Below are 11,792 nucleotides of genomic sequence, written 5' to 3'. Positions count from 1 at the left end.
AAAAGAGGCATTAAATGTTTTATTTAAATTGTATTTATTTGACCATTTTTTTTTGTTTTTTGAATGTGGATTTTGCACTACTAAGTTATATGATTATTGCTTCTTCCATATTCATTGTTCAAGCAAATCAGTGTAGCAAACTGAGCAATAATTAACAATTTATTCATGTACTTTCTCTTGTTACTTCAAGGCTTGAATGTTTGATTCATTCATTATTGTTATTTTATTTTCAAATTTATTATTAGCCTGTGGACAAAGTTTATTTTGATATTTACCTCAGAAGGCTGCAAATAGAAAAGAGGCACTGAATTTTTATTTAAATTTTATTTGATATGCCATTGATATTTTTTAAATATTATTATTATTATTTGAAATTCGATTTTGCATGTCACTATAAAGTTATATAAGCCTTGGTTGTTCAATATTCAATACAAAACTTGTTTGGGTCCCTATTAAAAGGTTCATTTGTTCAACCCTTGGCCCGCGGCTTTGTTCAGTTTAAAATTTTGGCCAGCTCTGTATTTGACTTTGACACCCCTGGATTACATACTGCGGAAACAAAATGTTGTCATTGGGATTCCTCAACAATTTGCTAAGAAATGACAAAAACTCTTCCATTTATTTCAAGTGTAAAAGTAGTTTTAGAAGAATCCTGCTAATAAACACAATTCCTCCGTCTGAGATGCTAATAATCACTGCAAACTAAAGCCAGAAAGTTGGGAAAAACATGATGGAAAGCACACCTGCTCCAAAGTCCACTTTTGACAAGTCCAAGCTTCTTTTTTCCCCATCACCGATCCTCTCTTCTATCGTTACAGGTGCCATTCTGCAGACCCAAAACATTCTCCAGATGCTTCGCTCTTATGGGGGGCAACTGAGCGTAAGTATCGAAGCCCAACTTTGAGTCCTGCTTGGCCTGGCGGAAAAGCAGCAAGTGGTTCTTTAACACCTGCGTTTGAGACAAGGACAGGGTGGAAGATGAAAAACATACAGTAAGTGGACAAAATCCTACAGTACACCTCGGAGACAGACTTAGTGTTTTGAGGAGCAGTGTGCGTTTGTGTGTGTGCATATGTGTATAGGAAGTATTTATGCAGAATGCCTTCATCTGTAAGTGGGGAAAGAGGAGAGAGGAAGGATTGGGATAGCCATACATTGGTTGACTAGTACAGTGGTTCTCAAATGGGGGTACGCGTACCCCTTGGGGTACTTGAAGGTATGCCAAGGGGTACGTGAGATTTTTTTTAAATATTCTAAAAGTAGCAACAATTCAAAAATCCTTTATAAATATATTTATTGAATAATACTTCAACAAAATATGAATGTAAGTTCATAAACTGTGAAAAGAATGCAATGATGCAATATTGAGTGTTGACAGGTGGATTTTTTGTGGACATGTTCCATAAATATTGATGTTAAAGATTTATTTTTTTGTGAAGAAATGTTTAGAATTAAGTTCATGAATCCAGATGGATCTCTATTACAATCCCCAAAGAGGACACTTTAAGTTGATGATTACTTCTATGTGTAGAAATCTTTATTTATAATTGAATCACTTGGGAATTTGCATTTTTCCCCATCATCGAGTATTATAACATTTAATGATTCAGCTGTGAGATCTCCTTTAGAGGTCCTGCAGCCACCATATCTGAAAATGTGCTGATTGATTCTTGTTTAAGTTTTTGTTTCATGATGTACTTGAATTCAGCATATTGTTATTGGCTTCTATATGTGGATGGTGGAGAATGGCCTCATATTTCTTTCCCAATTTGTGGATCCATATTCAACATTAATGTCACCTCAGTGCTTCAATGTCATTTGCAGACTGTTCTTACAATTCATCGATCCTCTGGAAAACCAGCATCCAAGTGATCACAGAACTCGCGGAGAAAAAGAGTCACCTGATCTCCTTGCTGTTTCTGCCATCAGCTGATGAAAAGTTGGCACGACGGCAATTACCTCTTTATAAGTCCGACACAACATACAAACCTAAAAAAAAAGTCAACATGTGCAGTGCGTGAAGCGCGTAGGCACGTCGACAGTAAATATGCATATGGCATCGATTGGCTGTGCAAGGAAACACGTGTTGTGCACTGCATCTTATCATTGGTAGCAACACAGGTAAGCCCCGCTGCGGAACACTGGTTGTATTTAACTTAGTAAGTTGGAATGCAAAGTCGTACATACTACACAGTTCATATACTGTATGTGTTTATTTTTTTACAGTTCAAACTGAATTTCAATTTTTGCCCACTTTAAGATTTACCTTGCGCGCCAGATGTGGAAGCAGTGTGCAAATGCGCACGCCTGCAGCTTGGAGGATACAGTACAGCCTGTGACAAAGATGGCAGAAACAGGAATAGAACCTAGAAGCCTCAAATTGCTGGGTCTACCAATGGAGCCACGCCACCTCTAGAGACCATAAGGTAAAGGATATTGCAACAGCATATTGGATATTGTAAAAATACAAGTATGGAATTATATCGCTTGCATCTAAAATGTACCATTCAAGCGCTTCGATACAAGCAGGCCTGTGCGTTTACTAGTGCAAAGCTCAAAAACCAGTTAAAGGGTCTGTTTGCAACCTTAACACAAATGCCGAAAGGGAGCAAACTTGTGTTTCAAGCATTATAGTCTGCTCTATTAAAGTGATTTGTGTGTTGTTAGCTAATGATAGCAATTTGGCTAGCTAACGTTAGCCAGTTATTTGCTTCTCTGGGACTGCTTTTGTATATGTGTGCGCGCTCCCTGCGTGTACATGTTAACGACACATTAATGAGTGATTAGCCTTCCTCTGGCTTACAAGGATTTTGTATCAAATAAAATTAGTGACTGTGAACTACACAAATTAAACATGGTTGGCTATAAACTACTAAAAGATAGCAGCTGCACAACACACGATAGCTCACGAGCTAGACATAAGAAATAAGTGTCCTTAATTGAACAATATTGCAATCCAAGCACAACATTTTTCAATACAAACGAGTATCAAGTAATTATATTTGCATTTACTTACGGATACATTGTCTCTAAGGCAGAAGCGTTTTAAAAAGTATCCACTCTACTTAAACTTAAAAACAGCTCAAGTTAATTCCAGACTGTTAATAAATGGGTTAGTTTTTTTAATACCTACCACTGTTCACAGTTTGATCAATTTCATTTGATCAAGCTTTTTCTAACATTCCACACTACAAAATAATAAAAGTATGTCCGATTTTTCCTGATATTATATCGGAGGAATATCAGTATCAGCCAATACTCAATGCTTAAATAAAAAAAATTGTAAGGACTTCCCTAATTTTAGGGAATTGAAACATACATTTTCTGACTAGTGATGTCATGCAAATGCCAACAAACATGTCGCAAATGTTTATGCTGTCAAAAATACATTTGTGCGATGTATTTTAATGCCTCTCATAACATGTCCCAAATGTACAAATATGCTATGTTTGTGCTGTCAAATATTTAGTTTATTCCACTTTATTATTTATGTTATGTAAAGCTTGTTATTATTGAAATACTTTTCCAAGGAAAGTTTCATGAAGAGTGGAGAGAAAAAAAATCATTGAGAAGTTATGTTAGAAGCAATGAGATTGTTGTTTTCCATCAATAAACACGACAGTGCGTATGCGTCGTGACAAGTGAAGATAAAAATCATGGATATACCCCTCCCTCTACACACACACACACACACACACACACACACACACACACACACACACACACACACACACACACACACACACACACGCACACGCACACACGCACACACGCACACACGCACACACATAGACACACAGAATGATTACCTCATTTGTCATGTAGTAGATTTTCCTCAACATGTTTTGACGCACTGCATCCACCTCCTGGAATGGATAAAGAAATTAAACATCAAAAAAGCTCCAGTAAAATAAAAAATTATGAATGCATGTGTGATTTTAGAAGCAAATTTATAAAACTGATTTCCAAACAAGCATTTACTATAAACATCCCAAAACCCATTGTTAAATTTAACTAACAATGTAATTTACCACAAAATTGACAAGTAGTTATAATATGGCAGCAGGGTGAAATTCTAAAAAAAACTCCTAAAGATAGCTTGTGCAGAACATGAGGATTTGGTTTTGTGCATAACTGATACATTTGCATAACACCATAGAACTACAAAGTGCTTACCACATATACAAGGAAAGATCGGATCCAGATGTTATATGGTTTTATAATGCGACCAATGCCACAAGAACAATTTAATTTGAAAACATAAAAAGGCAAGTATTGAGAGAGCGCAGGCCTGTAAGGGACCGACAACAATATGACCTTGTTATCAGATAAGTGTACCTGTGCGGCAGCATCTTGGCAGAAAACAAAACTGTTGACGTGAGCCAGAGCCACCACATATAGGACAGGACACCAGCAGGGCTTCAGACTTCCGGTAACAAGCGAACGGAAGTAGAGACGGACAAGAGGGAGGGAGTCCTCAGGTGGAGAGGTGAATCGTTCCATTGCGATGGAAAGCTTCCATCAAAGACACAAAATGTTATTGAAGAAGCAATCAGAGATTGGAAAAGTGCAAATTAAAAAAATAAAGGCTTATTACTTGATCTGGAGTGACGCCCAGTGACCTCAGAATCCCCAAATGTTCCCCGAACACAGCCAGCCTCATGGGGGTGCTGAATTTCCTCTGCAGGGGCAACAGAATCCAGCAGCCGAAGAGGCGATCTCCAAAGGACACAGCTTCGTACTGAGTCAAGAGGGCCGAATACAAATCCTGGAAGGATGCAAGGCCTGGGGGAGGGATGTTCAGGTCCAAAGAGTCCAGCCTGGAGGGCCTGCATGTAGGAGAAATGTGGTTTAAAATCATCATAGTAACTCTTCTTAAAGGAGATGATGACCACAGTTCATCAATAATGCCCAGGGATGTTCATTTACGCAACTGCAGAGAGTACCAGGCATTTATTAGAACTAGTAAGGCCTTCATTTGTATTACATATTGTAATACACACGCGCAAATAATACCACTTAAAATAATATATATTACATTATTAAACTATACTATATTATTGTACAATATATGTTGTATTATAACAATTTGTTTAGTGATTTAATTATTTTTTTAACCTGTGTGTCAGAGCTTCATGAATTAATTATAGCTAACAGGAATCTAGTTCAGTGATTGCTTTGGTCTGAAGCCTGGAAGTCTCTCAAAACATGGCAGTGAGGGAGGATATACTTGTACTTTTGTTGTTGGTAAATATTTTAGACCTTGTGGATTATGTGGAAGCAAGCCCTACTTAACCCTAGAGTGTGTAGCAATCAAGGTAGAGGAATTTATTAAAGTTATTAGGTTAGTATCGCATTTTCAGACCTAGATACTGACCAGCTTCTTTAGTCGAAATTTCACAGATAAGTGGACGTTCCCGGTATTAGGTGTTACGATCCGCCCACTGACTTTTATTTTGTCCTGTCCAGCTTTTCAGGCAAATCATATAGTTGATGTAGATGCCCATATCGGCTGTTCAGATTTACTTTACAAAAGAGAAGTGTAGGATACTTCTCTTGTTGCCTTATTTGAATTGGACTTTATTAAATGTATTTATATTATCATTTGGTGCAGCCGGGCCGGAACAGGAGGGGATAGAAAGAGAAAAAAAGGAAGACAGACGGGGAAATTGTGGGGATAAGAGGGGGATTGGACAGAGAGACAAAAACAACAACAGCAAACACAACAAAAACAATAGAACACCAGCACATACGATATGTACAAATATGATTGTAAAAGTGATAGCAAATAAGCAGTTAGCCCACTGACTTTTGACAGCAGGGTTTGACAAAGAAAAGGAATTCATGAAGCACTGGCATGTAGGTTTATGAAATAAATAGTCAAAGAAATAATTAAATCATGAAATAAATCCAATCATGAAAAAAATAAATAAATAATGAAATAGTGAATTAAGAGATTGAACATACTTTAATGTCAAATTAATGACACATAATAAATGATGACGCATTTCTGGATGTAATTCAAATTATAATTAACAATGAGACATTTAATTAATTATAAAGACTTATTTATGGTAAATGTAAATGGCTTATACTTGTATAGAGCTTTTCTAGCTTCAAGGTACTCGAAGCGCTTTGACACTATTTCCAGTTTTACACACTGATGGTGGGAGCTGCCATGCAAGGCCCTAACCACGACCCATTAGGAGCATGGGTGAAGTGTCCTATTCAAGGGCACAACGGACGTGACTACGATGGCTAAAGCTGGGGATCAATCCAGGAACCCTCAAGTTGCTGCACGGATCTCTACCAACCGAGCCACATGGTCCCATTTATTTATAAATTGTTCAATTTGCTGGACTTTCAGTTTTTCTTTTTTTGTGGGATATCTGTGTGGCATTCGGCCATTAGGTACGACTTCTGTTGAAACGCATGCTGCCGTATAAGGAAATAAGAAGATGAGTACGCTTTTGTAAATCTAACCTGGTAAGCAGCCTGTACAGACTCCATGTCAGGTTCTGAATGGGTTTCTCCAGAAACAAGTCACTGGAACACAGGAACACACAAGACAGCCGTGCCAGCTTTGCGACTGGAAGGATCACCTAAAAATTATCAAATTAAACACTTTATGAATTTGGCGGTTTCATTTCATATGAATAAATGGGACAAAAAAGGATAAATACCTTTAGGGTTTCTTCCCTCCAGACTTCCAGCACCAGCAACCACTGCAAACATTGGGTGACCGACTGGAGAGCCCCATGTGGGAGCTCATCTACAACGAGCCCTCCACCACAAGACACCCCTGTTTTCTCATAGAGGCTAACGAGCGGGAGAAAAGGCCAGTCCAACGGCAGAATGGGACCAGTCAGCTCTGGGAGGAGGTGGGTTTTAATCCAGGGGCTGCGGCCAAGTAGAGTATTTTGCGACACCAGCACGGATGACTCCATGTGGGCCAGGTGAGTCAGAAAGCAGCCCCGAATGGACGGCAGGTTCTTGCATGCCTCTCTCAGGAGCGCTCCCATGGTTTGCAGCGAAGGAGACGTGTGACGGCTTGCTTCCTCGCGCAGCTTCAGCTCACTGAGCTCGATGGCCTCCGGACCACCACTGTGGCTCTCTCTAATAGTGCAGGCAGACAGATTAACAGGATGTTACAGTTTTCAAGCAAAGAAATTAATATATAACTTTAAAATGGCAGTTTAATGTACACTCTTTACCATCAGAATCATATTGAGAAGTCATGAGATGAGTAATGGGTGAGGAAACCATCAGATTCACAGAGTAGTTGTTTCAGACACCACAAAAAATAGGATCATTAGAATGTTTTGATAATAAAAGATAATGTGAGATTTGTAGGGGTCATATGTTTTTTGTCTACATTTAAAACACTTCCTTGCGATCTACAAAAGATATAATGGTGGTTGTTTGGTCAAAACAGATTGTTTTACAAACCGTTTTCAAGCTTTTTTCTGGCTGTCTCTTGTAGACGATCTTATTTATGTGCCTCCACTTCGACTGTGTCTTATGCCTGTCATAAATGTTGTAGTTTTTAGGGCTTCCATATGGAGTCTATTGACAGATAAAAGTTAGAACTAGAGGTGTAACAGTATTATAGATACTGCGGCATTTCAATTTCAAAGTCTTTTCAATAATACCATGACGGTGTCAAAAAAAAATGTGTGTAGTTTTTTCCGGTGCTTTAGCGTTGGTAGGGTCTGAAAAGAAACTACATACCCGCCGTAAGCAGGAAGTGAAGTGTGTTCGTAGTCAATGAGAGAAATTGTTTTTTTGGATATTTCCTGAAAAATGGAATCAAAATCTACTCATAACTTTTTGATTTATGTTGCTAAAAACAAACAAACAAACTCTGGTAAAAACATAACCTCTTTGGCAGAGGAAAAAAAAAACATCTGTGTTATGCAAAGCAAAGCACATCACTTTTGTTTCAAGACATTCCAAAGTGACACACAGCCAGCAGGTCATGGCGCAGCGGACAAAGGTTATTACCCCAAAAAATCTTCAACGCGGGAAATATGAGGAAACTGAAAAACTATTTGATAAATGCTCAATCCATCCACTCTTGTTTCCACTGCTTGTTTCTCCCAATGTTGCGGGGGGGCTGGAGCAGCGTACACCTTGGACAAGCCGCCTTCTCATTAACTGTCATCCAGAAAAGATATTTGAAGCCAGTGAAGCCAAACATTAGTTGGAAGGTATTTACATTATTAAAAGTGAAATTGTGAAACGTTTCTAACACACAACATATTACAGACTGATATAAACATGTCCACTGAGGAGGACACTGCTTGTCAGAAAAGTAAAAGTTGAAAGACACTAAAGTGAACATATTGGTTTTACGCTTATTACACTGGATGTTTTCACTGTCATTTTAAAGACACGCTGCTGTAAGTTTTTTTTATAATATTTTTTTGAAACAGGGGATGTTCCTGCACAATTCTTTGCATTTAAAAAGTCATGTTTGTAGTAATATGATTAGGGCATTTTAGCATTATGTTTGTGTTCAATTACAGTGAGTGTGTTTTTCCTAAACATTCCTGCCACTTCATTTTACACACTATAACTTTTTAAGTCTTGTTTTTTGGACATATAATATTGAGAAGAAACATACAGGCCTTCATATTGTGACAATATCATACTGTGAGATTTGATATCGTTAGATCCATAGTTAGAACTAAACGCTAATTTGTATTAGAAATGGCAAGAGCTGAGGATACATGTGCATGTACGAGCCAGTCTGCCGCGCAACAATAGATTAGAGAAAAAGAAGAAGATTATAGACTACAGCTTAGACTACAATGGCAGACTCGTACAAAGCACTTTGGGAACATTTCTACCATATATGGAGGTATCCGCTAACCTTTCAATGGAAAAAACGTCACTATTGGGACAATTACCAAATGGCTCGTTTGGAGGAAATATGAAGAAAGGCAAGATTGTTTCACATGAAGTCGGGACCTGGGGTGACCACTCCTTATGAATCAGTCGGTGATGTCTCTGCGCACCGACACGTATACATGCAAAAGGATCCCCTGCTGGCCTCACTATGGACGGGAGTCTCACATTATTAACTGTATTCACTCGGCAGGGAGGGGATACCCACATCTGCGGTTCTTTCCAAGGTTTCTCGTTGTTCCCATTGGGTTGAGGTTTTTTTTGCCCTGATGTGGGATCTGAGCTGAGGATGTCATTGTGGATTGTGCAGCCCTTTGAGAGATTTGTGATTAAGGGCTATAAACTTTGATTCATTGATTGATTGATAAATATCTCCACCATGGTTTGATTTCAAATTATCGGGACCTATGCAGATCCCAAAAGCACAAAAACAAGTAGCAATTAGTAAGAAAAATTGGTTTTACATAATAGATTCCCTTTAAGGGTATTTGTTTGATAAAGCTTTGCAACACCACGTGATCCTTTCTAAACTTTAAATATCATACAGAGTAGAATAACAAGTAAGAAATAAATAGATACGCAAATTCTAACTAATGACTTTCCACCAGTGCTGAGAAGCACTGTTATCAATAACATGTGGCTTACTTTTTGTGCAAAAATGGGTCTTCTGCTGCTCTGATGAAATTATGAATGAATTGGCTTATTACTGTAATCTAATTTGGAAAATTATATTTCTGGCACAAGCATACATACAAAAGGACTTCTATTTACAAAGCAAGCATTGTGTGGAAAATACCTCAAACACCAAAACAAAATTCAGGACTATTTTAAAGTGCCGTTGCATTTTGGAAAACTGCATATGAATATGTGTATAGTAATCTTTTTTTTTTATAAACTCACGATATAAAGTCTTTGCTGAAGATTAGGGTGGAGAGCAGGTCATGAGCAAGGTTCTCGTTGCCAGGCAATAACCACGGTAGAAGAACAAGCGCTACCTCGTGGTAGAGCGGGGCATGCTTTGCAACTTGGGCTTCAATGGGAACCTGAAATAATATAGATAAGGGTGACATATATGCAGTCGATTGTTTTATTTGTGCGTTTGCGTTAGATATGCAATTAAAATGTAACAAATTATCATTATCCTATTTAGTTTGAGCATACCGATCTGTACGCCAAGCGCAGCAGCAGGTAGATGAGGTGGTGTTCGTGGTGCAGAAGCCAGGCCTGGCTGTAGGACAGGGCGGGCGTGGCCTCACTGATGGTTCGCAGGTAAACAATCACAGGTTCTGATACGAGGAGGCCAGTGAACTAGAAACAATGAATCAATTTGATTGTGTGTAACCACAAATTATAACTACCTGTATATCAAATGGTCAGTTCATCAAGCACAACATAAACACAGAGTATGTTCAACAATGAGCTTAGACTTGTGTGGTGTGGAAAATACAATTTGGACCCAAATATAGGACAATAGTGTTGCTGGAACATATCGATTTACATCTAAATCACAGTTACTATTTGTCATGAATCTGAATCGATCCAAACCTTTAAAGAATCCATCCATTCATCTATCTATTTTCTACCGCTTGTCCCTTTCGGGGTTGCGGGTGGTGCTGGAGCCTATCTCAGCTGCATTCAGGCATAAGGCGGAGTACACCCTGGACAAGTCGCCACCTCAACACAGGAATCAATTTTTAAAAATATGTTTTCAAGCCATCTCTGCGGTTACTTGCTGCGCCTATACAACATACGTCAGCAGCTAAGAGGAGCTTGAGTAACCGGTAACCTGCTTTGAAAAAGTTTGTACAAAATAATATATTGTGAAAACATTTGTGTTGAATTGAGAATCTATTCTGAATGGAATTGTAATTAAATTGAATCGTCAGTTGTTATAAGATTCACATTGCAAATAGTTGAGTGGGCTCTCCTGCAGTGGCGCGGTGCGATTTCAGGGGGGCACATGTGACCAGTATCAGTATATTAGTATCCTGCTTCATACCCGCTTCGAAAAGATTTGCAATTGAAAGTATTCTCATTGTAGCCATTAATCCTGACTTCGTCATTTTGATTAAAAAAATTTCAAAAAATGTAAATCGCACAAATGGTTTCATTCATCTTCGTGTTGGAGGTTAAAGTGTTTTATATATTGTGCTTCTGAGTTATTATTGCTGATCAATTTGAAGGTATTATTATTTATTTAGTTTGTTTGATTTTATTTTTCAGTAAATAATGGTTTTATATCGTTCAACATATTTTTATAATTTAGCTAAGAATTTAGCTAAGGATTTAAATATTTTTTTAATTTGGGTAAATTGATGCATTTTAAATATTTTCTGTTACAGACTATAAAATAATGTTAAAAAAGTTATTTTTTGTTGTAAGCTGATCTATATTTATTTTTTTTTCTTTTATGTTAATGAGGATACAATGTTATGCAGAGATGTATGTATAAAAAATGTTATAGAAAAATTATACTATCTATAATCGCCGCGAAGAGAGGGGTGGGAGCACATAAATGTTTTCTTCTTCCTGAGGGGGTGCCCAACAGAAAATATTTGAGAAGCACTGCGATAATGACCCTTGTTTTTCAAGACAAGGCTTTGGAAAAAGTAGTTTTTAAGACGAAATGTATCTATTTCTCTACATTTTCAAAAGAAGTGACATAACTGGTAGATTATTTGGGTTGTTGTTGTTTGATGACGACTACTCTGTTTGCCAACATGCCCAACATTTAAGACATGTTTTTCTGTGACTATCTCTCCAAGCCACTCCTGTTTGTGAGTGATGAAGGGCTCACTCGCTTGGGAGAAAAAAGTTATTTGGCACCACCTGGTGTTGAGCATAGCCCAGTAATTTGTAACCACTGTGCCACAACATTTTAA

General features: G+C 37.9%; 1 protein-coding gene across 4 annotated transcripts in view; it reads right to left on the bottom strand.

Annotated features, from left to right (window-relative positions):
* Positions 1 to 600: 600 nt before the first annotated feature.
* The window catches only part of rpap1 (RNA polymerase II associated protein 1), a 40,509-nt gene continuing 29,317 nt past the window's right edge, over positions 601 to 11,792 (bottom strand). For all 4 annotated transcript variants that reach the window (XM_061895826.1, XM_061895825.1, XM_061895828.1 and 1 more), the window contains 8 exons: positions 10,072 to 10,218; positions 9,811 to 9,953; positions 6,684 to 7,116; positions 6,484 to 6,602; positions 4,598 to 4,829; positions 4,339 to 4,515; positions 3,810 to 3,866; positions 601 to 949 (listed from right to left, as the gene is read on the bottom strand). In XM_061895826.1, the coding sequence (XP_061751810.1) occupies positions 791 to 949; positions 3,810 to 3,866; positions 4,339 to 4,515; positions 4,598 to 4,829; positions 6,484 to 6,602; positions 6,684 to 7,116; positions 9,811 to 9,953; positions 10,072 to 10,218 (1,467 nt within the window). In that variant the 3' untranslated portion in view covers positions 601 to 790. The remainder of the gene's footprint in view (positions 950 to 3,809; positions 3,867 to 4,338; positions 4,516 to 4,597; positions 4,830 to 6,483; positions 6,603 to 6,683; positions 7,117 to 9,810; positions 9,954 to 10,071; positions 10,219 to 11,792) is intronic.

The sequence above is a fragment of the Nerophis ophidion genome, linkage group LG03, assembly GCF_033978795.1.
Source record: "Nerophis ophidion isolate RoL-2023_Sa linkage group LG03, RoL_Noph_v1.0, whole genome shotgun sequence".
Taxonomy (NCBI): Eukaryota; Metazoa; Chordata; class Actinopteri; order Syngnathiformes; family Syngnathidae; genus Nerophis; species Nerophis ophidion.
Note: the sequence above shows the minus strand (reverse complement) of the source record. Positions and strands in the feature narration are given on the sequence as shown.